General features: G+C 49.3%; 12 protein-coding genes across 12 annotated transcripts; 7 read left to right on the forward strand and 5 right to left on the reverse strand.

Moving 5' to 3' along the window:
* The first annotated feature begins 4 nt into the window (after positions 1-4).
* On the forward strand, positions 5-1,736 carry EV420DRAFT_1757997 (uncharacterized protein). The gene is made up of 6 exons (XM_060480535.1): positions 5-195; positions 393-440; positions 489-831; positions 879-957; positions 1,019-1,350; positions 1,406-1,736. Exons 1-6 carry the CDS (start codon positions 113-115, stop codon positions 1,568-1,570), a joined length of 1,050 nt encoding a protein of 349 aa, XP_060337996.1. The 5' UTR covers positions 5-112; the 3' UTR covers positions 1,571-1,736.
* Positions 1,737-2,086: 350 nt separating this feature from the next.
* EV420DRAFT_1501042 (uncharacterized protein) lies at positions 2,087-3,503 on the reverse strand. Its single transcript, XM_060471036.1, has 5 exons — positions 2,934-3,503; positions 2,780-2,882; positions 2,369-2,741; positions 2,229-2,308; positions 2,087-2,174 (listed from the first exon to the last, which is right to left on the reverse strand). The coding sequence occupies exons 1-3, from the start codon at positions 3,151-3,153 to the stop codon at positions 2,510-2,512; spliced, it is 555 nt and encodes a 184-aa protein (XP_060337997.1). The 5' UTR covers positions 3,154-3,503; the 3' UTR covers positions 2,087-2,174; positions 2,229-2,308; positions 2,369-2,509.
* EV420DRAFT_1501044 (uncharacterized protein) lies at positions 3,343-3,731 on the reverse strand (the record flags this gene model as incomplete). The annotated part of the gene is made up of 1 exon (XM_060471037.1): positions 3,343-3,731. A coding segment is annotated over exon 1 (336 nt), but the record flags the coding sequence as incomplete, so codon positions are not given.
* Positions 3,732-4,505: 774 nt separating this feature from the next.
* Positions 4,506-4,932, forward strand: EV420DRAFT_1634987 (PIN domain-like protein; the record flags this gene model as incomplete). The annotated part of the gene is made up of 2 exons (XM_060476393.1): positions 4,506-4,696; positions 4,758-4,932. The coding sequence occupies 2 exons, from the start codon at positions 4,506-4,508 to the stop codon at positions 4,930-4,932; spliced, it is 366 nt and encodes a 121-aa protein (XP_060337999.1).
* A 352-nt stretch (positions 4,933-5,284) lies between these two features.
* EV420DRAFT_1742825 (uncharacterized protein) lies at positions 5,285-6,080 on the forward strand (the record flags this gene model as incomplete). Its single annotated transcript, XM_060480062.1, has 1 exon — positions 5,285-6,080. Exon 1 carries the CDS (start codon positions 5,301-5,303, stop codon positions 6,078-6,080), a length of 780 nt encoding a protein of 259 aa, XP_060338000.1. The 5' UTR covers positions 5,285-5,300.
* Positions 6,081-7,675: 1,595 nt separating this feature from the next.
* EV420DRAFT_1259063 (calmodulin) lies at positions 7,676-8,262 on the reverse strand (the record flags this gene model as incomplete). Its single annotated transcript, XM_060466931.1, has 3 exons — positions 7,676-7,851; positions 7,906-8,178; positions 8,229-8,262. Coding segments are annotated over 3 exons (483 nt in total), but the record flags the coding sequence as incomplete, so codon positions are not given.
* A 4,003-nt stretch (positions 8,263-12,265) lies between these two features.
* On the forward strand, positions 12,266-12,705 carry EV420DRAFT_1247084 (uncharacterized protein; the record flags this gene model as incomplete). The annotated part of the gene is made up of 2 exons (XM_060466699.1): positions 12,266-12,569; positions 12,626-12,705. Coding segments are annotated over 2 exons (384 nt in total), but the record flags the coding sequence as incomplete, so codon positions are not given.
* A 2,148-nt stretch (positions 12,706-14,853) lies between these two features.
* On the forward strand, positions 14,854-17,178 carry EV420DRAFT_1501054 (uncharacterized protein). The gene is given in 4 exon segments (XM_060471038.1): positions 14,854-15,728; positions 15,769-15,775; positions 15,798-16,309; positions 16,329-17,178. 4 exon segments carry the CDS (start codon positions 14,898-14,900, stop codon positions 16,884-16,886), a joined length of 1,908 nt encoding a protein of 635 aa, XP_060338003.1. The 5' UTR covers positions 14,854-14,897; the 3' UTR covers positions 16,887-17,178.
* Positions 17,179-17,219: 41 nt separating this feature from the next.
* Positions 17,220-18,961, forward strand: EV420DRAFT_1616596 (uncharacterized protein; the record flags this gene model as incomplete). Its single annotated transcript, XM_060475137.1, has 7 exons — positions 17,220-17,603; positions 17,664-17,824; positions 17,876-18,287; positions 18,344-18,482; positions 18,594-18,732; positions 18,789-18,813; positions 18,839-18,961. 7 exons carry the CDS (start codon positions 17,220-17,222, stop codon positions 18,959-18,961), a joined length of 1,383 nt encoding a protein of 460 aa, XP_060338004.1.
* Positions 18,962-19,245: 284 nt separating this feature from the next.
* Positions 19,246-21,305, reverse strand: EV420DRAFT_1625887 (PIN domain-like protein; the record flags this gene model as incomplete). Its single annotated transcript, XM_060475988.1, has 4 exons — positions 19,246-19,389; positions 19,602-20,059; positions 20,085-20,326; positions 20,356-21,305. The coding sequence occupies 4 exons, from the start codon at positions 21,303-21,305 to the stop codon at positions 19,246-19,248; spliced, it is 1,794 nt and encodes a 597-aa protein (XP_060338005.1).
* Positions 21,306-21,424: 119 nt separating this feature from the next.
* On the forward strand, positions 21,425-22,052 carry EV420DRAFT_1634995 (uncharacterized protein; the record flags this gene model as incomplete). The annotated part of the gene is made up of 2 exons (XM_060476394.1): positions 21,425-21,978; positions 22,031-22,052. The coding sequence occupies 2 exons, from the start codon at positions 21,425-21,427 to the stop codon at positions 22,050-22,052; spliced, it is 576 nt and encodes a 191-aa protein (XP_060338006.1).
* A 342-nt stretch (positions 22,053-22,394) lies between these two features.
* On the reverse strand, positions 22,395-24,549 carry EV420DRAFT_1742831 (uncharacterized protein; the record flags this gene model as incomplete). The annotated part of the gene is made up of 5 exons (XM_060480063.1): positions 22,395-22,851; positions 22,881-23,005; positions 23,351-24,097; positions 24,345-24,485; positions 24,522-24,549. The coding sequence occupies 5 exons, from the start codon at positions 24,547-24,549 to the stop codon at positions 22,669-22,671; spliced, it is 1,224 nt and encodes a 407-aa protein (XP_060338007.1). The 3' UTR covers positions 22,395-22,668.
* Between the last annotated feature and the right edge of the window lie 50 nt (positions 24,550-24,599).

The following is a 24,599-nucleotide window of genomic DNA, read 5'->3' on the forward strand; positions in this document are numbered from 1 at the left end:
CGTTCAAATCATGAACTTGACGCATGTTACAACTGACCAGCGAGCGTAATCGAGTCTAACATCTCTCCTTGGCAATAAAGTTACTCCAGGGCTCCAGATCGGCGCGCGCTACATGGTAGTTGTCTTTTCCGACACCAGTGATCTACTTGGCTGGTTACGTTTCAAGGTACTACCATTTTCTCTGGATCATCACCTGTAAGCAGTATCGCCGTTGTTCTTGTTATCCATTGATAGATATTATGAGACGCCTTTCTGCTGATTCGAGACGTTCCATAGTGACTAAGTGCGACCATAAAGTGTTTACTTGTATCCCTTCAATTTTCTTTTTCTCTTCATGTCCTCATCAAATATCCCCGACCTCACCGCCGAAGATAAGCAGCTCATTTTTGAAGTCCTAGATTTGAACTTCAACTGGACGATCTTACTAGGACTGCTGCAAGGTATACTCCTCACTCTTCCTTTGCCTTACCTGAATACTTTTCCTCCAGGAATCTACACATGTATCTTCGGGCACACCTTGTGGACAATCTGTGCGCATATTGTGCGCCGCATACCCACGCTGTACTCACATTCTCAACAGTCTCTATGAGAGCTACTAACAACAACGCAGGAAGAAAATTCATGGCTGCCACGATCTTCTTGCTCTATATCTTTACCACAGTCAGTTTCTCGTTCGATTGGGCCTTCAAGCGGTATGCCTATGTGTCAAATGGAGAGACGTTCTATTCAGCCTTTCTGGCACTGGAAGCCATCGGGCCTTGGTGGAGGACCTATCGTTTAGTAACCAGCATTTCTGGGGGTATCAACACCGTCCTCGCTGATATTGCCATGGTACATCTCTTCTCGAAGACTTTTCCAAATAATTTACGTTCTACCAGATCTGGCGGTGTTGGGTTATCTGGACTCATAACTGGCTCATCGTCGCGCCTGCTATAATATGCACTGTCGCTGGGACGCGTGAGCGGCACATCTATCTCCTACGGATGGGGCTAATATCGCTACCCGTCGGCCCCCACAGTATCCAAGGTCTTTCAGATCTACGATTCCATGACCAACGTCAGCAGTGATATAAGCCGCACATCGGGATACACCACCAAGATCGACTGGACAATCCTATACCTCTCCTTTACCCTCGCTACGACAGTGCTGACCACCCTGCTTATCATCTTTCGCATCGTCAAAGTCGGGAATTCAGCCCCCGGTACAGGCCTCAGTTCATACCGCAGAGTCATAGAAATGCTCATTGAATCCGCCGCTCTATACTCCTTATCCGTGATTGGTTACATGGGCCTGGTTGCCAGTAATGATCATAGCGCGTATTACGCTGACGCCATAATGGCGTACATCAAAGTCTGTCTTCTATTCTCAACTATTTGTGTGGACGATCTAACAAAGGTCTTGATAGGGTATTGCGCCTACGCTGCTTGTTGCAAGAGTCGCCTCAGGCCAAGGTTTATCTTCAAACACCAAATCATCCCAGGAAAGCCGGTTATCACCTTTACGCTTTCGTCAACGCTCTTTCAGTCAGGCTCCTGAAACAACGCTAGGAGGTTCGTCCTCTGGGCATTGAGATAGATACTCCACAACGGTCCCTCTCTCTTTATCTTCTAGAGCATCTTATTTTTCGCTGCATTCGCATTTGCTATCCTTAATCACGCACAAAGATTCCATCATCTGTACTTCTCATATCCCTCAGTTTACCTGCTCATAGAAATCATATTATAACCACTACTAGCATATAATAGTGACGTCGATGAACTTATAACTTATAGGATTCTGTGTGCATTGCGCTCCTGGCCTAAATTGACGCCACCCACGGTCGTTCCATCGTTCTCGTCTCCCGTGCAGCAGAACAGGACGTGCCTAGCTGGGATCTCCGATGTCGGACGTGCACATTCGATAGTCTATTTTCTCGCTTCGATAGTATGCAGGACGGACTCAGTCGGTAACAGATCAACGTCCGTTCATCAAAAAGTATCAAGTATTGGGCCTCGAACTACTAGGATACCACTGGCAACGAATCTGTACAGTCATTGGTGACTGCCCCACAGAAGAAATGTGGTCCCAGAAGACTAAGAGTGCGCTTGGGATCGGTATGATCCCTAAAAGGTTTGATCGCCCCCCAAGGGCTTTCCAGGGTTACGCGAAGCCTGAGGGTTAACTTGAAAGTAGAACTGTAGAGAAATGTCAATGGTGATGTAATCAAGGAGACCAAATAATACATTTACAGTGGCAAGAGGCTCGATATAACCTATGCGTTTCAGAAGGACGAACCAGGCATATTGCGAAGAGTTTATCGTGGTTGTAACTGAGATGTAAGCACATGTCAGTGAATTGAGTTCTTTGCCTAGCATAATGATCCCTTCACCGAGCTCCAGGTGCTTTCGGATGTAAGGATGGCGGTCTCCAAACACATCCATAATCGTGTGTCGGTGCTCGTACAACCAATTCTCGAATTGGTTTCCTACGAAGTTCCTTGGAAATAGCATACCCGAGCCCAAGATAGAGCTTATCTTTTATATTGTATGCCAGAATGCAATATACTCTGTTTTCCGTCAAGTACAAGTAGATATTCACGATAAGAAGGTACGAACGATCTTCCCTTGATCCAAACTCCAAGCGTCCGAAGGACGTCAGACTTGTTTATATATTCATGATCCCACGCCAGGGAAGGAGAATATTTTGAGTCAGTAATTATTCTGGTCTCACCCTTTTTGAGGATAGAAGGTATGCTATGAATTCTTGGTTCGATCGAAGACGCCGGATCGATTGCATTAACAATACGACAAACTTTTTGGTGAATGGATCGATATATCCCATAGATCCCAGAGGAATGACTTGTTCAAACATGGGAATATACCGCGCATGGCCATGCGAATAAGCTGAATGATTAGAACTAGAATGCATAAAAAATACATTGACAAATGACATACAATATGGCTTTCCAATCAAAGACGACAAGGACTCCCGTTCGCCAAACACCACACGAGACAAGAAATCCGACCCTGTGTCCTGCGCTGGATAATCATACATTGTCCATGTGAAGGAGGGAACCGGAATATCGAGTTGTATATCTGTAATCAGGGAAGCGAGGAACTTCCATTCGATGAGAGGGGTTATTAGTCGCTGCACTATCGGGGCCGTGGATCCCATGATGCAGAGCTTGCTGACTCGCCGGGCAACGATGGGTCGGACACATTGACAATGAAAGGGGAACTCGGTTCGGAAGTTGATAGGCACCCAACATCGGTAGTGGTATACAATGATCAGCCGTGTGATATGTAAAGGAATCCAGAAGCGGGGAATGTGGACTTGTGGATCGTCAAGATAGTCTACAAAAATATGAGTGCCATCTGGAGGTGAATTTGGACCGTGATATAGACTTCGAAGCATCGATTCTATCCCTCTGTTAGCTATAATGGAGGGTTCACATCCTGAATTCTGGAGGGACGATGGCCTAATCACGTAGTCCACCTTGAATATAATGGTGCGGCAGAGCAGCGGTTTAGGTATTGCAGACATTGACCGGATGGTATACAGATAACCTCCATTATAGGAGAAGGGGACGACCGAGTGCGTTGAATTCACGTCTTGAATGATGGCAGACCATTTTTTGGATACAGTGGAACAAATTGAGAATGTTTGAATGTGATCCTCGGTAGAAGACTGAATGGCCCAGAGTTCGAAGAGAATGCAGGAGATGAGCTCAGATGGAAGCGCCATGCAAGTTGAAGACAAGACAATGAAAGTTCGGTTTTACGGCCCGGGGACCGTGAAAGACGAGCGGCCCGATCAACCGTCCCGCTTTGCTCTCTACTTTGCAACCCTGTCTCGCCTTGGCGTCAATTGGCCCTGCCGCTAATGATAAAGCGTGTTATTCTGTGAGTCTCTGTCCCGGGACAGCAGCGACAACTTCAAGCCTGAATCATGAATATGTGATGGTCACTAACACATTGGTGATGCGCGTACTAACCGAAGGGATACCAAACCCATATCCAAATTCTTGAGACCAAGAAGAAATGCAGAAAGTGACCTCGGTTCGGGCTTGGCGCTAATAAGTACTTTAAAGGACTACTTCAATATACAGCACATTGCCGAAGCGACATGTGGCGCCGGCGTCAGGATTCATATTCAGGCCTAGAGGCTTTGGACGTTCGGATACTTAACTTGAAGTACCAACAATTCAATTCTTACAGTGTGCTGGACTTCAAAAAAAAGCTTGAACCGCAGTAATCTGGATATTCAAGTTCAGATGTGAAAGTCTCTAACGTCAGCCTGCCAGTGGAACGTACAGCAAAGTCTGCCGAGGCCCGACTACAATTATAGCGGTAAACGGTCACGTGATATGTCATGTAGGTGTCATAGTACCTTCCATCCTAATTGAGTGACGCGTCTGCTGCGCAGCGATGCACGCTAGAAGTGCCCAAAGTCCTCCCTACTTATGCCAGTACCGATACTATATGAAATCCAAATTAACCCTCTGCCGAATTCGTTAGTACACCACCATGGGCGTCGCCGGCCTCTGGCCGCTGCTGGACTCGTCGTCAAAGACAGTCTCACTTACCACCCTCTCGCTAGCAGAATTTTCCAACCCTCACCGTGGTTACCGCCTGGGCATCGACACGTCCATCTGGTTTTTTCACGCTGGCTATGGGAAAGGAGGGGAAAATCCTCAGTTACGGACTCTATTCTTCCGGTGCGCTACCCTGCTCAAGTACCCCATACTTACCGCTATTCATCTTCGATGGACCCAAGAGACCAGATTGGAAGAGGGGGAAGAAGATTAACAAGACGGCGAACAAGCTAACGACAGGTATGAAAGCTATTATTGAGGCGTTTGGCTTCGAGTGGCGAACGGCGCCTGGAGAAGCAAAGGCAGAACTAGCATATCTCAATGCTACTAGCGTCATTGACGGCGTTCTCAGTGACTGACGTCGATACCTTTGTCTTTAGGCGCACGCACCGTCGTCCGGAACCCGTCGTCTACTCACTCCAAAGACAAGAGAGACGAGAAAGACGAGAAACGAACACACGTACGCGTCTGCACAGATATAGAGCCCAGTAGGGCAGACCTCATCCTCATTCGCCTTGTGCTCAGGAGGTGATTACTGCGAAGCTGGATTACCTAGCTGCGGCATCACAATAGCCTATGCCCTCGCCCGCGCTGGCCTTTCCACATCTCTATATAAAGCCGCCACTACCCTTCCCCGTTCTGAACTTCCTGCATTTCTGACCTACCTGGCGCACGGAACTCAAAGAAGAAGCTTCGCACCGACTCACATCGATGTATCGGCCGCAAGATGGTTTCGTTAGCCAAGTCGGTGCCAGAATCATTCTCCGACATCGACATTCTACTCGCATATACCCATCCCGTCACTTCTCGCTCAGAGGGAAAGCCCGATTATTACGCGGATATCTCTTGGACTCGCAAGGAACCTCAAATACCTGCCCTAGCTGGCCTCTGCGAGTTCTATTTCGAGTGGGGGTTCAAAGAATCGATCATCAAGCGATTCAGAACACTCATATGGCCGGGGATTGTTCTTCGCACCTTGCGTCGATATATCCTTGATGATGACCCAGAACAGGTGTTTACACTGTTCAGTGGGGATCACTGGCAGCCAGTTCCTGGAGATGGGTGGATGAAGAAGATACACTCGCAGCGGGAGCATCATTCGACCGACGAAACACTCGAGTATCGTGTCGAGATCGATCCTACTGCTCTGGTGATGTTAGCAGAGGCTGGTGTGAGGGGTATCCGACGTCACCATGACGAGGATAGGAAGGAGAGACCCACAGACCCCCTTCGGCTGTGGTTGCCAGCTGTGGTTGTGCGGCAGGCCAAACCAGAGCTTGTTGAAGCTTATGAGAAGGTTACGAGGAAGGATTCAACAAGTCAAGGACAGGACATCAGGTGGTTCTTCCCACCTGCTGAGAAATCCAGAACAGCGATGACTCTGAAGGATTCACCCGTAGCTAATGCGGCCATCACTCCTTCTGCACCGTCTACCTCGACGAAAGCGACACCCTCTCGGAATACACGGCCGTTCCCAGCATCGTTGAGGGGAGGTCCGAAATCCTGACAGCACTTCAGAAATCAGGGATAGACTTGCTGGATGGTAGGGTCGTGTAGGTTACAGGTTGTCGATAGCACTTATTCAGTAAGCTTCCCAGTGAACACATACTCATAGTAGATATTTTGGTGGTTTTCGGCGATGAGGTAAAGAAGGAGAGAACGAAATGTATTATATTTTGAATGGAAATGACGATGCAGACTCGAAGCACTATGACTTTCTCGATTCCGATGAATAAACGCATGAGTATGTTTGGTGACGAGCGAAAGATGGAGTCTAGGAATATCAGGATCGGTGTTTTTCTTATCGATTGATGGTGAAGCCGGCCCAGGGAGATGTTCAAGCTTAGAACGGTCGAATGTCGGGTTTGTGCCGGCTGCGCCAGACCGACGCGTTAACAGGGTTTTCTCGCCCCACCAAGTCCTGTTATCTGGCCTCCCAAAAACTCAGCATGCTTTATAAAGTCTCAAAAAAAGGAACACGCGTTGAGAGCGCCTCTGAATTTCCAGAGCGATCACGCTCAACGCTGCCTTGTCACGAGTTTCAATCCAGGGACGTCTTTCGCAATGAAACTTTGAAAGGCACTAGAAACTTGAGTGTAATGATGTTTGACCTTAATCAGTTGACCAGACCCCAGTCTCTGGTTGGAAAGCAACCCGTTTGCAACTGAGGAGAAGACTCAGGCTCAAGATCCATACTCATTCGATATGGGAAGGCATGAGATCAAACAGTTGGCAAAGCGACGATCTAGGAGAGGTGATCAATTACTTGCAGGCACAGAAGTTACAGTTAGGAACTATCACGTTGAGTCAGCCAAGGCAGAGCGTATTTAGCATACGTTGCATCCAAAACTCTGCCCATTGCATACCGACATCGACAAGAGGGCTTGATAGCAGAGGTTCTCGCTGGTCCGAAGTCTTGCGAGCTACAACTCAGATCATTCCATTCAAACAACAGAGGGAGCAGAACTAGATGGCGACGCAGCAAACGTCATAGACATGGTTTCAGACAAAACTGTGTGCTTTTTGCAGGTGTACCACAATAGTGGTTACCTAAGTAAATGTGGACGGCTGCCCTCGCAGACTGTTTATAACACCCTCTGGAAGCATGGTCAATATTTGTTTATGAGGCTTGGGTAAAAGACCCTTCCCTTCCACATAGCTTCCGGAGAGTTGGCACGAAGTCACATTGATCTACGGTCTCCATGTGACAGTGATAGAAACGATAAGTACTCGTCTGGGAAGCTGTGAGTGCTTGAAAACGAAGGTTCTGTGTAACGGATATCGGGCCTAATCCCCTGCATCGATCGCCGTCAGCATTCAACGAGAAAGTAGTTATCGTTGAACATACCTAGCGTACGGACATCCATGTCCGCCTTTGATTTGAATGTTGCGTTGGTAACCAGCCATTTTGGGATGAGCGCCTCGTTCGTTACGCACCAAATAGGGGTAGGAGGGGATGATATACGCATAAAACATACAAATACAAAACATTTTCTTCGTGTTTCTGAACCGCGAATACAGAATAACATATGCATAGAGCCCAGAAACGACACCCGGTGTGCGCTTATTTGGAAAGCATCATCTATAAATGTAGCATTATTATTAGAAACGACACGGGGAACGTGGCGCCAAACGTACCTTGACGAACTCTGCGGGACGAGAGTTGGAATGAGAACGCCGAATTACTATGCACGTACCATCGTAGTTAATCTGGCCATCGCCGTCAACGTCCGCCTCCCGAATCATTTCATCAACTTCACTGTCGGTGAGTTTCTCACCTAGATCACTATCAGTACGGCGCCGGCGTCGAGGAGCTCGAAAGAACAGCGTACCCAAGTTCGTCATGACATGCCTCAGCTCAGCAGCACTGATGTATCCATTCCCATCCTTATCGAACACCTTGAACGCCTCCTTGATCTCTTCCTCGCTATCGGTGTCTCGCATCTTCCTCGCCATCATCGTCAGGAACTCAGGGAAATCGATGGTGCCATTGCCGTCTGCATCGACCTCATTGATCATGTCCTGGAGCTCCGCCTCGGTCGGGTTCTGCCCAAGCGAGCGCATCACGGTGCCAAGCTCTTTGGTCGTGATCGTGCCGTCGCCATCTGATTCCAAGGATAAGGATGTGAGATGGAAAGATACATAGGGCGCTCACCCTTATCGAACAGCGAGAAGGCTTCCTTGAACTCTAGAAGGAATACCGTGAGCTTCACTCCAATCAAGAAAGACGAAACATACCGGAGATTTGCTCTGGGCGCGCCAAAGTTTTAGGGTGAGTCTGTGCCTATTAGGAGACGAGCGAGACATACCTTCAGACTATCCAGTACAATCAGCACCATTAACATAGAAGAGCAAACAGATTACTCACAAGTTGGTCGGCCATGGTTGTAGGTCGGGTAGGTCAGTGCGCAAGGTTGCAACAGAGTAACGAGCCTCCATCGCGGCAATCGCCGGGCGCTTTTGTAGGCTCCCACACCTCGTGTTCGTCAAAGCTGGACCTCTCTAGATAAATGGCAGCCCTGTCGTACTTGCAGCCTCGTCAAATTCAAGTCTGACTTGAAATATTGGGACGATGTTGCCTTTTTTTTCGATAAAGGCGCCAAATTGCAGTGCTAACCTATTCCAGGGAATCTGTTCAGTTATGCTTTAGGTCTCAGGCCCAGTTGCGACGTCACCCGTGGAATTAATCTCGGTTCGCCTAGAATATCTCTCGCGCCTCGTTACGCTAGAATGATCCTTATTTACCCGGATCTCAACTTATCAGTTTTCAAAATTTCCTTGGATGTCTGAAAGTTTCTCGACGCCTGAAATATGGCCTTTCTTTCTATGTATGGTCGCCGGGAACGGCATCTCTCGTGCCAGAAAACCTGTTTTCACCGTTCAGAAATCTCACGTCCTCATAACGCTATCAGATCTCAGCTTGGCTTTTTACCTGATAAACCACCTAGAATCAATAGATACGCAAAGACGTCTCTCTCTGGACCATTCTCTGTTCCTTCTTTAAACTGGTAAACTCTATGGCGCTGGATATAAGTTTGCGATCCAACCAGCGAAGCCTTCTTCACCTCCTCAAGCACGAAAAGCAAGTCGCTGGATGAACATTTCACGCGGAAATTTTCGCCAAGCACCACCAGTTTTTGATAAACACCCTTCTCTCAGGTCCATCAATTAGTAGGTCTTCTTGCGCTGCCCTCGGCGTAGTGTGGTTCTTCCAACTCCACAATATCGATTGTTGTTATCTTCATACATGGAGCCCTCTCATAGTTTATCCCTTCAAACATTTCTGTAAAAATGGATATATGAGCTTTATCCTTCGATCGTTTGTGTCTTCTTATCTTATGATAAGATCCGGACACTGGAAACAGGTTTGACATCGACAAGAAAATGCTCGGGACTATCTCTGTCTGTGCCTGTCACCCTTTGATAACTGGACTTTGAAGACGTGCGCTCGATACTTGCTGAAGCTGAAGGGACAGGTTGGATCGGCTGTATCCTAGGCTAAGTCAGTGTAACAAAATGGCCTAATTAATCTTCTTTTCAATGCCCACGGCTGTATCTCTTTGGTCACGGTTGAGGATGTTGCGAGAGCATCGGTCATGAGGTGCACGTTCGATGTCGTGACGGCGTTCCGTATCCTTTGCACTGGTACGGACGGGCCAAGGCCAAGTCCAAGGTGATCGGATGACGCATCACCGGTCACCCCTTATCTCTATACAAGGGCAAATCCGTAGGACTCGGAGCTGTATGGTAGATAATGGTTCCAAGAGCTTGATGTTTTATTGCAAGGAAAAAATGTACAAAGGCTGTTCCCTAATTTATAACCAGAAAGTAACCTGGAGTAACCCTAACGTTTGGTAATTTATTCTACCTTAAAGCTGGCCACGTCGGACAGCTTGAGAACTTTTTGAAGTTCGGGGGCAATAATTAGCCAAGCCCCGCATCGAGGATAGGGGAGAAGTAAATGTGTAGGCTTTTAGGCTCCGTGTCTCTATAATTAAATGATCGACCCGAGCCCCATCTCGTTCCGGCAGTGTACGATTGGCGCGGTAGCACTAATCTGTTCAGGGCACGATCCAGGCATAAGACGGATGCAGTAGATACACGGAAGAGGGGGAGTGGAAACAGAGAGAAAATGAATGATTAATATGCAAGTAACGAAACAATAAGGTCGCCGCGCAGCGTAAAGATATGTGGGAGGATTGCACGGGTTGATTTCTACCCTACTACCTCATGTATTTCGGGGGCCTGAGTGCGATACACCAGGTGACTAATAGAATGCGAAGGATTAATAGAGAGGAAAAGGAGAGTCGTTAAGGAATCTTTTCAGCGATCGAGTACCGGTATCTTGGTTGGACTGAATAGGGCGGAAAATCTCGGGGCAATGTCTAGGAGTCAAAAGAGCTCTCGAGGCGGACCGCCTGAGACCTGTTTTACCCCACCTTCTCCTTCGGAGCGGGAGATAAGGGAACGAAGTCCTTCGATGTACCATGTAAGGTTTAGCTTTTTGAGTTGGAAACATTACATTGTCACATTTCGACAGTTTATGCCATCCTGTTGATAAAGTGACTTTTGGCAGGATTGGCATATGACATAATTTTTTTTTACCAGTGAGGGAATGGGGAAGGCGGGCAGGACGGTACCGACACCTGAAGGATCGTAGACGAATCGGGACATGAAAGACATAAAAGGCAACTGGTTCGGCTCGGAGCTAGAGATCAACGCATCAATATTTGACGGTACCGCTTGTTCCTGCCCTCCAACGCTCTATCTCGAAAAAAGCGGTACAGGACGGTGCCTGCATTACTGCTCACAATTCTATACTATGCGGTCGGGAAACACAGAGCCAAAGAGCACCAAAGCATCAGGTGGCGCGGTCGATCACATCCGCGCGAATTGAAGGTCAGTAAATTGGAAATAAAACATGAAATACACTGAAATGAAGATTAGATTGGAGATTGATGCAGCCAAGTTGACGCAATTAATCCTTCTTCATCTTTTTTTGGACCTGTCCCGTCATGCAAATATCGTGGAAATCCCGTCCAATAATAATCCACCCTTATTACGACCTTTTTCTGATTTTTCCCCATTCCCTCCACGACATGTCTTTACCCGCAAGTCCGATCCTTCACTGCTCCTTCACCCTACTCTTCATCTTCTTCGGTCGATACTCCCCTTGACATCGTGTCCAACGACGAGCACCAACATACCGCCGTCGTTGCTTCTGCCATGGCTTCCTACTCACCCTACACTGGCACCGCCCAGCAGCTCTATGCAGGCCAGAACGACCTCGTTTACCCTGACCATGATTACTATCACTCAATGATGGCTTGGTCGTCGCCAGTCGCGAAGAAACAACAGGTGCCGCAAGGCCCGTATCAGCAGCCCCAAATCCCTAACCACCCGTTGTCCCTCTTCATTCCCAACGGGCATCACAACCACCATCAGCAACAGCAACAGCAGCCTTCGCCTGTTGACGAATGGCAGTCGCACCAGCAGTTCTCCCAGGCGCAATCGCATGCTCTCGGTATGATGCACGTTGGCCATTATGCCCGCGTTAAACAAGAGGATCTCTCTTCGTACCAGACTCAGCAGAATTCTCATAGCCATATGTACGGTCTACAGGCTCAGCAGCAGCAGCTTCCTGCGTCGTATACCAACCTTATCGGTAACTACTATGGGCTCCACGAGGGCTATGTCCACCCTTCCGAGCTCTCTCCGACGGACTCGCCGGTCTCCCCACTCCAGATGGAGTACTCTCACAGCCAAGATAGCGCTTCTGAGTCTCATGGTCAGCAGCAGCAGCAGCAGATGAGCGTCGCCTGTGACCCGCGATTCGTTTCCGGGGAGCCTCTGCAAGGAGAAGAGCGCCCGCACTTGACTGACGAAGATGATGCAGACGCCGAAGGCGACGATGATATCGATGCCGAGGGAGACGACGAGGAGGTAGCTGATAACGATGATGATGCTGCGCACGAGGAAGATTTCGATGATGCAGACTACGACGACGACCGGGACGGGGAGTATACTTTGCGTCGCACAAGGCGCCCCTCTGCCTCTCCTTCCAAACGCAGCTTGCGTACTCGTACAGTCTCAGAGCGGTATACTCCTTACGCCTATCCTTCTCCTACGTACACAAACCCACTCGGTATCAGCATCCGTCCCAGACGTACTATTTCCAATGCTACAGATTCGTCTGTTGCATCATCGGAGTCTTCTTCATCTGCCTACCCACCGCTGCCTTTCCAGGCCCCGCGGCGCCGGTCTCGGTCCACGACAAGCCTCCCGGTCCCAGTCCCAGTCCCGAACCTGACAAAAAAATCGCGTGGACGTCGTGTGCCTACTATTTCGTCTCTAGAGCACTCACGGCGTGGGGAGGCCGCAGAGGGTGTGAAAGGCGCTAGGATTCATACCTGCAAAGTCGCAGGTTGTGGCAAATGCTTCGCTCGAGGCGAACACTTGAAGAGACATGTTCGTAGTATCCATACTTACGAAAAACGTGGGTCTCTCTTCTTCATTTACACCTCGGCATCATTCTTACGGCCTTCTTTGCAGCGCACAAGTGTCCCTACCCAGGCTGTGGCAAGGACTTTAGCCGCCACGATAATCTTGGTCAACACATGCGGGTTCATAAGGATTATCGGGGTTAATTTTAAGCAGCGACTGGGTTTACCACACAACATACCCTACGTTATTTTTGGATTTCGGTTCTCTTGCCTACGTGCTCCTGCTTCGCGGTTTCAAGTTTGGGTATACCCTTTCGTGATTGGTTAGTGATTTTTATTGTTTATTATTATACATTTAACATACACGACGTACGCACACTCTCGTTATCCCCCATCGCTCGCTTAGTTTTTTTGTAGTTTAAAAACCTTACTTGGCCGTCTCTACTTACACACCGGTGCCGGTTTGTTATTATCATACATAGTATATTACCTACATACTTGTTTTTTTAGTGTATCACGGTTATCAATAAATGCCAATCAGTCTATCATCCTGTCTGCTTTCACCCTGACGCCGATCGTGCCTTGCGTTTGAATCGGCATTGGCGAGTGCAAATCAACAACTCTGGCAACCCTGAGCTTTGGTTTGGAATATGGAATATCACACTCACAGGCACTAACGCTCAGTTTTTGTCATGACGACTTTAGATGGACGGGTGCGGATGGTTCACAAGGCACGAAAAAGCAGGATCCGAGTGAAAAAATGTGAAATATGAGGTTTGGTTGAGTGTTGGACGGAGATGGGGCTGTACTCGTGATCGTTCAACTGGAGCAGGAGGGCTGACCGTGGCTGAGGCTGCGCGAGTTCGGAGCCGTTGGTAATCATGGTTCGAAACGCTGGTCCTTATCTTTCATTCATGTGTTCCGCGCTATCATCAGAAGGCCCTTTTATCCGGTCGGAAGAATAGTTAAACATACTAGGCTAGCAGAAGAAGGGACAATAGAATTTGACATGGGCGTCTTTTTTTCTGCTCCCCGAACCGTAGATCCAAGCGGATATTTCGGAATAGTACTTATGGTGGACATGACGGAATGGTCGGTCTCCAGATAACACCCCGAATCAGAGTCCGAGGCGTGAAGGAGTCTGGAGCGTCGAGGGTGGGTCGAATTTGTGCCAGTTTATTCACCGGGCTTGAGGGAGGTCGTTGCCGGGCGGAGCCAGTGCGAGCGCATCAAGGCGCATCAGCTGCTAGAGTGCGCTGGGGAAAATGAAATTACGGTAGTACAGGTGAGGTCTGAAAAAAATTTATTTTAACGTTCAAAGTTCGCCAAAGGTTGAAGCCAAATCGTTTAGACCGTCAGGCGAAGCTAAAGCACCGGAGTGCCCTGACCATTTATTTGTGTGATTCTATAGGTTGAGGGCGGATCTTTATGTCGGATTAGCTTAGTGCGAGATCCAACGAAGAGTAATTTGAAAGAGAGTAGACAGCCCACGTAGTACCTCTTTTGAGCATATGCGACAAATATCCCTCCCAGGGCTATTATTATTCGTGGAGGACCTGGAAAAGGTTTGCGATATACTTACGCCCCAGCGTCGCGACTGGTTTTGTCTAAGTTATGAAGTGTTGTAAATTGCAACAGATGGAAACTCACTAAGGGCAATTTGAAATCCCCGGGGATGGCTGAGAGAGGTTGGATCTCGTTTGCGGAAGGTCCATGATGGCCTGCTTCCCCTTCAGTGTCGGGTTTCAGAAGCTGTGGAGAGATGGCCCCATGATGATGGTGTTTGAAACGGTGGTATGAGGCGCTAGACTTTCTATGTTATGAAGGTGAGTTCCGGTGTTTTGATGGTGTCGAATAAAAAACAAATGCACCTTTGACAAGACAGATAGACAGTTCACTATTTTATTGTCTGTAACAATAAATCGAGACTGATCTATAGCGGGAGCCTAGAGAGAACGTCATATATATTGCTTTCTGTACGGCTTTTTCTGAACCACCATCTTGTTGTGCATAATTTGGGACACTCGAACCGTTATCAAAATAAAGCCTGAAATGAATTTAATTTTGATATTCAATGATGATAGTTGTGATGGGCCTTTTGATGATCACAGAGATCCAGATATCGTGGTTCCCTAGTAGATGGGGGAGTTTTTCACCAGGGCCTTCAATCTGGAGCAGCCTTTAGATCCATCATAGGTTCAGACACAAAGACGTGATGCAGCACCACATGATATCTAGGATCCGAGTCGCCCAAAATCAAGATGCACTGCCAGAGCTGCCAGCAGCACGTCACGCTGTAGGGCAAAGACAGACGTCGTTTCAAACTTTAACGGCCCCGACCGACCCAGTGCGATTTTCTGGCAGCATAAATTGTGGCGTAAATGAACGGTCAAGTCCCAATCAGGAAGTGTGGCGCGAAATTGAGGTCACTTCTATTTTTGGCACCAACGCCCTTCTTCCTTCATTACCTTCACTTGCAGGCCAAGTTCTTTCAGGGTTCTTCTTTTTTTCTTTGCTCTGGAAGCAATTACATCCTACAGAACAAGTACATCCTAATGCCTCACATCAATTCCTATCATACGCGACTTCAGCCTCGCGCCAATTTTGTTCTTGACCCTAGCGGGCAGATGTCTGTGGTCTCTGAAGAAGGAGGAGACGCCCAAGGCGCGTTCCAGTACCCATCCAGCGTTTCAACGCCTTTGTCGAGCTCTACGTCTTTGGCGAGCACGAGTTTGAGTGCGACGACGGCTTCTACGAGTTCTGTGATCACGCCTAGTTCCTCCAGCTCTGTACCGACATTATCTTCCTCGCTTCCCGTGGACTCTTTGTCTTCTTCGGCATCATCTTCATTTTCGTCGACCTCGGACTCATCCTCAGCGAGTGTGACAGTAGCTTCTTCGACGAGCGTGTCTTCTGCGGCTATAACCACGGCTTCTTCATCGACAGAAAGCCCTACAGTGGCTGCGACGAGTTCGTTTCAATCTACGACTGATACTACCTCAGCCGCGTCACCTACTACACCTCCTGCACTAGCTGCACCGACCGTGTCGCCATCCGGTACAAATTACGCTACTGTCTCAACTCACAGCCCGCCTTTCTTCGTTGGCATCATCTTCGGAACAATTGTAGCTATCGCCATTCTTGCAGCTCTCGTGGCATGGTATTTCCGCCTGAAGAGCAACCGCAGGAAACAAGATGAACTCTTTAGGGATGTTGCCTGGGCTTAATAACGACGTCCTGGAAGATGGACAGGCGAACGGTAGGCCTCTGGGAGCCAAGAGGTGATCGTGACGTCGGAGAACCCAAGAGGGACGACACTTTCATTGGACATCCTAGCTTGCTGACGACTGAAGGTCTGGGCGCGTCGGTCAACAATGTGCTGGCCTCACCAATATGGTCTATGCCACCCCCACCTCCTCCGGTTGCAGCGGCTTATCCATTTCGGCTTTCACCAGTTTCCTCAATACGGGCTACGCCTGTCCCTATTTTACGCGACAGCGTTGCATATCCATTGCCTCTTCCTTCCCAGAACATGCTCCCTCTGCCTGAAGCCTCGTTTCGAGCAGCAAGTCCTCACTCTTTTCAAGTTACGAGGGAATCAAGCATAGCACCAAGTTCCCTAGTATGTCCTTCCACCACATACGCGTCATCGTACAACTCGCGGACGGAACTTCTCCCTCGAGAGTTTGGTACGCCGAGACAGGCCATGGATCGGCCGAGATTCCTGAGTCTAGAGAGCGGACGGGGACTGAGGGTGCCGTGGCGAAGACAGGACTCGGGACAAGGCGGATGGGTCAATATGGACTCGATAGGAGACGCACCACGAGGTGATGGAAACTAACAATCAAGACCATTCCGCCGCGGCTATCCAAGGCTCAAATATTGGCGGATGGACTGCGTCTTTGAGGGCGAATATTATGAATGCTCTGGGTAGCGTCATGCCTACCTCTTCTCCCTGGGTGCCTGCTTCGGACCATCTGACACCTGCGCCTCTGACGAGGAAGGAGAAAGCCGAAGGGCAAGATAAAGAGTGGAAGACATTTTTCGGGGGAGAGTTGATCGGGGATCCAGATTGGGCCTCTGATCTAGAGGCAACACTTGATTCCAACACCAATGTCTCGCGCACGGGTACGTTAGCGGATTACAAGGGAGGTGATCACGCGTTTTCGCCGAACCTGTCGAGGGAGACGACGGTGGTTCAGCCCGTGTCCAGGGCCGGGTCGGCAGTTAGTCTGAGGTACCCTAAGAAGGCCAAGGTGACACGGCTGGGTTCAAGTGCCAGTGGGTATTCAGTGAAGAGCACACTGACGGATGGGGAGGAGGCTGTTCGGCGGGCGTTGGCAGAAAGGCGAAAAGGGCATGATTCGTAGTCTATTAGCATAAAATATACTGAAAAATGAAAACAGAAATTTCGGGGAGTTCCGATTGAAAATAACATATGGAAAGATTTATGGCTTGTTTTGTGCGTCAGAAATGCCCGGAAACGACCCGTACAGTGTGGTGCATTAATTTTTGCCAGCAAGAGGTTGCACAGAGCCCAGAAGAGAGGAGGAATGGAAGACATTTTGAGCAAGGTGGATGCGTTGGAAGTTTCCTTTTTTGGAAGTCAGATGTAAAGTACCGGAAATTCAGAACGGCAATCGAAAGAGGGATTCGGTGTTGGGTCTGCTCCGAAAAAGGCAACTTCCAGCAAGACAACGATGATGTCGGACGGCGGCGACATTGAAATGCGCTCGTCGTCGTTGTCGCCAGCGCCGCAACAGCCTCCGTCGTCGCCAGAGCCAACGGAGACAGAGCCGGCACCACCACCACCACCACCGCCAGTCGAGTCAACGCCCAAGAAACCTCGCAGCAAACACCATTCACCGACACCGCCCCCGCAGCCGCCTCCTCCGCCGCTCCAGACGATTCGTCTGGATATCACGCTCGGGGGCCCAGCAGACTACGAAGTCGACATCGCCATGATGGCCCTCGCAGCAGGCCAGAGAGTCGACGTACCAGTGCCGGAGGACAAAGCGGACACGAGTGAGAGCGAACCTGAGCCTGAACCGGAAGGAGAGTTGACTTCCTTGTTCAAGAGGAAAAAGGTGCCCTTCATTTATTTATTTTATTTCATTCTACATTTGCTGAAAAACGTTGGCATATAGAGGAAGAGCTACGCACAGGAATACTACGATACTAACGACCCTTTTATTGACGACTCGGAGCTTGCAATTGATGAGCGCAAGTTTTTTGCTCAGACCAAACAGCGTGGATTCTATGTCTCTTCTGGTCAGGTTGCCTTGCTCAAGGATACTCCCAAGGAAAAGTACGTCCTCGTCTTCATCGCCGTCATTGCCACGGACTGAACCGAATCTAGACCTCCGATGAAACCGCGCTCCAAATTGGTCCCGACCCTCGTCACCAAATCCGAAGACGGCACTCGCGACTCTCCCATCGCACTCTACTCCGACTCTGAGAGCGCCGCCCAGGATCCTTCACAGACGGCGCAGGCCGGGCAGAAGAGGAAACGGTACATCAGCGTCGTGGAGAATGGCAAGAAGCGCAAGGTCGTAGACGTCACGTCCTTTGATCCCAAGCTGCAGGAAGCCATCGAGGAGCTCAAGGCTGCGATCGCTGCGGAGGACTGGACTAACAAGGGCAAGTTCCCGCCCAACATCAAGCCTATCCTCGCCAAGGTCGCACTCAAAGCCGTCGAGCTCAACGAGTACGATGATCATTTCTTCAACCTCATGCCTACACTCTTCCCTTACAACAAATTTACCATGACCGTGAGTCTGCATCTTGGGATAGTGTTCGTACTCGACTGACGCACACACGCTTTCAGAAACTCATCAAACGAACGATCTTTGCTGACCATACAGCTATGCTCGCCAAACGCCAAGAGATTCTCTTAGAGGAACTAGCCAAGCAGGCAAAGGCAGGCTTCGCCAAAGGCCGAGGAGGACTGGCAACATGCTGTGGTCGTATGGGATAGGACGGCAAGAGAGGCAACGCCTGGAGGCCTCGTCGGAGACTCCTGGGACACGGCCGCCTACAGAAGGAACGTGACCGGGAGGGATCGCCGCATCCTCCAGGCGAGGGCGGGTCCACCGAAGGCACGAAAGAACCTCAGCCGCCGCATAAGAAGTACAGGATGACTGAGAGCATGAAGAATATCGTGTGGGAGCTCGTGTTGTTGAGTAATGAGTGTTGTAGGCTGGAGAACGAGAAGAAGTGGGTTGCGTTTTCTCATTTTTGTGCTGGGCCTTAGCTAACTTTTTGCTCTGCAGTCAACTGGAGGGTTCGATTATACAAGTGTCTGAGCAAGGTCTTAGAAAAGGTCTTGTATCAGAAGATCGTAGCAGCCTATCCAGAGGGGTGGATGTCGAGTGGCCAGATCAGTCGGGACGTATCTGCCATGAAGAAGAGGCTTGAGCGAGAGGCTATGGAGACCGGTGAATAACCAGCTCCTCCTTCCTCCCTCTGCCTACCTGTTTTCCTTTTCTCTCTCTCTTTTACTTTATAGTCGCTACTCTATTGTTGGTTATTACTGTAGTATACACTTCTTCGCTGTCGTTCTCCCTGCTTCGTCCTTGTTAATTACAATTGAGTACATATACGTCTCAATACCTCTCTCTCACAAACACTCTGTCTGTATATGTGTATGGGTTGTTTATTCATGCTATTTAACATTGAAGATGGCGAGGAAATTGGTAGGAAATACATGATAAATATTAAGATCGTATATCAGCGCCTGGCGCGTGCACGAGCAGCAAGAAGGGGGTGTGTATGTGCTGGCGGTACTGCCTTCTGCTTGATCTCTGCTTTAACATCTTCCTCCTCCGAAGAGGACGAAATCTCGATGACGTCTGATTTACCGGTCGTCGCCATCTATTCGTAATTGTCTTCTTCCGGCGCGCAGGACTGGGGCGCTCGTTCCTCGTCTTCTTGTTCGTAGGGGAGCTATCGTCGTCACTGGGTCCGCTAGATCCAGGTTCGGGGGAAGGGTTGCGTGAAGGAGGTGGGGCTTCATCGGAGGAGGAAAGTTGTAGGATAATAAGGCTGTCATCATCATCATGATTAGGTGGTGCAACATGCAGCACGTCATCTTCATCATCGGTATCACTAAATGATGCTGGAAATGGTCGCGGCTGACGAGAGACAGTTACTTTCGTTGAGGTAGATGGCAAGGAAGGAGTGATGGTAGCAGACGCAGCATTGGCTATGGGCGAATCCTTCAGAGCCGTTGCTGTGCTTGATTTCTGAGATGGGAAGAACGACCTGAGGTCCTGTCCTTTACCCGTCGAAGCGTTCTTTTTGATCCTAGGTTTCGATTTGGACTTCTCATCACCACTCAGCTCTTCTCCCTTTTTCTTTCGGCCCTTTGGCGTCTTCTTTTCCTGCTTCTTCCTCAGTACTCCCTCATAAGCTTTAACAAGCTCCGGTTTGGCCTGCCGCACAAGCACGGCTGGCAACCACAGCCGAAGGGGCTCAAGCGGGTCTACGGATCCCTTCTTCTTGCTATCCTCGTCATCCTGTTCGTCACCGCTGACTTCCCATTCTTCATCATCCGGGTCGTCGGATACCCTTCACTCCCGCCTCTGCTAACGCCACCAGAGCAGTAGGATCGACCTCGACACGATACTCGAGTGTTTTGTCGGTCGAGTGGTGTTCCCGCTTCGAGTGTATCTTCTTCATCCACCCATCTCCAGGGACCGGCTGATCCCCACTGAACAGGGTAAACACCTGTTCTGGGTCATCATCGAGGATATATCGTCGCAAGGTGCATGGAGAGCAATGCCCTGGCCATATGAGTGTTCCTGAATCGCTTGATGATTAATTCTTTGAATCCCCCACTCGAAGTAGAACTCGCAGAGGCCAGCTAGGGCAGGTATTTGAGGTTCCTTGCGAGTCCAAGAGATATCCACGTAATAATCGGGCTTTCCCTCTGAACGAGAAGTGACGGGGTGGGTATACGCGAGTAGAACGTCGATGTTGGGGAATGACTCTGGTACCGACTTGGCTAACAAAACCATCTTGCGGCCGATACATCGATGTGAGTCGGTGCGAAGCTCTTCTTTGAGTTCCGTGCGCCAGGTGGTCAGAAATGCAGGAAGTTCAGGACGGGGAAGGGTAGTGGCGGCTTTGTATAGAGATGTGGAAAGGCCAGCACGGGCGAGGGCATAGGCTGTTTTGATGCCACAGCTAGGTAGCCCAGCTTCGCAGTAATCACCTCCTGAGCACAAGGCAATGAGGATGAGGTCGGCCCTACTGGGCTCTATATTGGTGCAGACGCGTACGTGTGTTCGTTTCTCGTCGCTGGAGTGGGTAGATGACGGGTTCCGGACAACGGTGCGTGCGCCAAAGACAAAGGTATCAACGTCGTCACTGAGAACGCCGTCAATGACGCCAGTAGCATTGAGATACGCTAGTTCGGCCTCTGCTTCTCCAGGCGCCGTTCGCCACTCGAAGCCAAACGCCTCAATAATAGCTTTCATGCCTGTCGTTAGCTTGTTCGCCGTCTTGTTGATCTTCTTTCCCCTCTTCCAATCTGGTCTCTTGGGTCCATCGAAGATGAATAGCGGTAGTATGGGGTACTTGAGCAGGGTAGCGCACCGGAAGAATAGAGTTCGTAACTGAGGATTTTCCCCTTCTTTCCCATAGTCAGCGTGAAAAAACCAAATGGACGCGTCGATGCCCAGGCGGTAACCACGGTGAGGGTTGGTAAACCCTGTTAGCGAGAGGGCGGCAAGTGAGATTGTCTTTGACGACGAGTCCAGCAGTGGCCAGAGGCCGGCGACGCCCATGGTGGTTAGAACTCAGGTTGGATTTGAAAGACGCGATGTGAGCACGTGATAGTTCCACTGACACGGATACTCGGACCGAAGGGGTATGCCCTTATTCGAATCTGAACTTGCCTTTAACTATGTCGGATGTCAAGGTATACCTAAAGCCGCGACCAATATCAGCTACTTATGGTCACTCTAAACTATATACCAAGCTATCTATATACCATCCAAACGACGCTCAGAATTCAAGCTTCAAGTACGGTCCATTCCTCGCTGACTACGGGGCGGTCCCCTCTGATGCTACAGAAGAATACACCATACGCTCGCCCTCCCTATCCGCCCATCTCGCTCTATTCCACAACGAACTTTTACCTAGTCTCCAGGCCAACATTCCCAATCCAAACAAAACAAGTCGTTCATGTTGGCCTAGTCTTCTTCAGCTTGCCAGGTCGAAACTCGCAGGGATAGTTGACTTCCGGCTAGAGTGCGAAACTCACATTGTTCGCCTCTGCAAAGGCAATAGCGCACCAGATCCACCGACGGAACCGTCATTCAATACTACTTGCTGGTGGTATAGGCTGGTCTTTTCCATCTTGTCTCGGGACGACAGAGAGCTGCGCGACAACGACGACACCGAAATACAGATACTGGTCTGGGCCTACATGTATGGATGCCATTTTCTCCCTATGTGGTAAGCGCGTGCATTTGTGATCTTCCACCTTTTTATTTAATTTACTGCACAGTGATATGGGCCAATTTTCGTGAAGAGATGCTGCATGCTGACAGATCCGGTTTCTCCTGCTTACCTACCTTCAGGCTGTAGGTGAGCTTTCTGTAACTGTACATACTTTTCTTACACTAATGTGCTCTTTTCCAGGTAACAACTCGGGATTCTTGACTTCTTCTTGGTACACAGGTATACACTGTTGTCTCCGCACTCTACCCCGCCGATACAACAAGCAATCACGACTATAATTCTCCCCTATCTCAGTCCTCTGACATTGTCGACTTCCCGTCAATCTCACATACCAGCGACGGATTGACCGACAAGACACCCCTTCGAGTATGTCGTGCACCAAACTTTAATCAAAATAAATTCTGATTTTCCTCTTTAATTTTAGCGAAGAGTTCTAGACGAACTCAGTCTATGTTTTTTTTTTTTCAAGTAACAACGTCAAGGTTTTGTAATACCGAGAGCCGCTAATTCGCATCCACGTGCCGTGTGTAGGAAATGAATTCAAATTTAAATACTCTGACTTCGCTAGTCACTCGCGAGCTTCACGAGCGGCGAGACAATACTATATATGATCTTTTCGATCTCAGCTCTCTTCGGCCTGACTCCATCACTGGGTGGTGACTGGGTTTGGAATCCCGACACTTATCAAATTTTCTTAGCCATTGCTCTCTTTTCGCGTGTTACTATTCCTTCAAAGAAGATGGGGCTTAAATTATAAGAGTGCCCAAGTCTCTCGTACGTTCCTTCCTTGAACGTAATCCTCCTACTAATATGCTCTCGAGTCATATTGTAATACAGGAAATTCTGGTGGAAGTCGTCGAGGAAATACTAGATGATATCTGCAACGACAAGCGCACACTCATTGGTTTCGTGGTGTTTAGAGGCATGCTACAATCAATTGACGAAGTATCATCCTTGCACACGCCGCATTTGAACGTCCTGTACTTTGAAGAGCTGCGTTGGGACTGACTTGTAAACAGGCCTGCAAAGCACTGTCCAAGTGGTATGTGTTTAAAACGTGACTGGCTGCCCCGCACCAAGTTGAAAAGATGAGTGGCTGACTGTTGATAAGAAACCTGACTGGTGTTGAATTAAAAACTGGACCATGATATGGTTCGCAGTGAGTTGTGCAAGAGGAATTGAATACATAGCCGACAGCATCAAGGAATACAAAACGATCAGTGGGTGCACTACCGTCCAGTCTGAGTCCGAATGATAGGTTATGAACGCCCCCGCCACCATCTCAAGATGACCGCGAGACAACCGAGTCCTTATGTCAAAGGATATAAGAACACAATCGTACTCAAAACCTGTGAGATGCACTTACGATTAGGAGAGGTAGGTCGGCGGCGGTGGTGGCGAGGTTTAGGTGGCACAGCGAGATATTCAGGGTGAGCACGTCTTTTGTGGGGGGTAGTATGTGCGGCTGTCCGCTTCTTCGGGGCTGTCTTCTTTGGTGGTGGTGGCCGGGAAGCGGGGAAGACCAAAGATCTCTTCTTCATCATGCACCACTGCTTCACCGAACGCGACGTGCAGTCGACCAACCAAATCTCTGCCCCAGTAAATCTCTTCACTTGTGCTGATTGTGTGCTGGTTGGGTTGGCGGTCAACTTCAGGCATCTGCCCCCGTCGTACGATTGGATCCGCCCGCTGCTTTTGAGCTCGGCCTCGAGGCGTTTTCGCTCATCCGGCTCGTCAACGTAAAAGAGCGACATGTGAGGGAAGCTACGGCTCTTCCATTGAATGTTCAGAGTACTGAGGTGCCTGGTGACTGCTTCGTGGAGGCGCATCAGCTTGCTGGATTGGGAGATCCTGATAGAGAGGGCGCCAAGGTAGCTGTTTCCGCATTTTATCGAGTCAAAGGACGCCACGGGCCGGCTGAGATTGTCGAGGGGGATGGCGTCGAGGTTGAATGAGGATGGGAGAACATCAAAGGTGGCGAGGGTGATGTGTGGGTCGAAGGAGGGGTAGGAGCGAGAGTGCGAGTCTAGTGTGTATGACTGGGGGCGGAATTTCATGAATTCAGAGAAGGCAGTGAATTCGGTACTCGATGGGACCAGCCATAGTGCGTATCCTAGAAAATGTGGGTCAGTCCTGAGGAATTCTCAACAAAAATCAGAATTATACCCATATGTGGCAGAGGCGTCAGCGTCAAGCAAGCTTCAAGTATGGTAGTGTTACGTATCTGAGAGCATGTTCAAAGCCGCGTTTTGAATGGCTGGGACCAGTTGACCATTGCAGCTTGCAGGACGACACGGAGTTCGCGTCAAGTACTTCGGTAACTGCCGCTTGTGCTTTCGCCTGTTTCGTTCAAGGCTAACCCTTCTTCACGCCAGCTTTATGACCGGGGTGGATGGGGGTGTTGACCGTGAATAAGAAAGCTATGCTCTCCTTTCTTCCGACTCGACGACATTGTTCTTTTCGCTGCCAGTCTGGTGAATGTGACACCCGTTGGTAGCCATCTACCAATTATCGTATCTATCTATCTTCCGCCTCACTACGGCTCTCTGATGACCGACTATGCATCGAGAATCGGCTCGAAAATACAAGAGGACTACACGACGGCACCTTTTATC

This window comes from Desarmillaria tabescens (assembly GCF_030435595.1).
Source record: "Desarmillaria tabescens strain CCBAS 213 chromosome Unknown EV420scaffold_2, whole genome shotgun sequence".
In the NCBI taxonomy this organism is placed as follows: domain Eukaryota; kingdom Fungi; phylum Basidiomycota; class Agaricomycetes; order Agaricales; family Physalacriaceae; genus Desarmillaria; species Desarmillaria tabescens.

Excerpts from the sequence above, each read along its gene's own strand:
- EV420DRAFT_1501042 (XM_060471036.1), bottom strand. The coding sequence starts at position 3,153 with ATGGGATCCACGGCCCCGATAGTGCAGCGACTAATAACCCCTCTCATC. Across the intron at positions 2,883-2,933 it reads TTTGATTGGAAAGCCATATT|CTTATTCGCATGGCCATGCG; the intron begins GTATGTCATTTG and ends CTAATCATTCAG. Across the intron at positions 2,742-2,779 it reads ACCAAAAAGTTTGTCGTATT|AATTCATAGCATACCTTCTA; the intron begins GTTAATGCAATC and ends GATCGAACCAAG.
- EV420DRAFT_1757997 (XM_060480535.1), top strand. The coding sequence starts at position 113 with ATGGTAGTTGTCTTTTCCGACACCAGTGATCTACTTGGCTGGTTACGT. Across the intron at positions 441-488 it reads CTTACTAGGACTGCTGCAAG|GAATCTACACATGTATCTTC; the intron begins GTATACTCCTCA and ends CTTTTCCTCCAG. Across the intron at positions 1,351-1,405 it reads CCATAATGGCGTACATCAAA|GGTATTGCGCCTACGCTGCT; the intron begins GTCTGTCTTCTA and ends AGGTCTTGATAG.
- EV420DRAFT_1501054 (XM_060471038.1), top strand. The coding sequence starts at position 14,898 with ATGAACGGTCAAGTCCCAATCAGGAAGTGTGGCGCGAAATTGAGGTCA.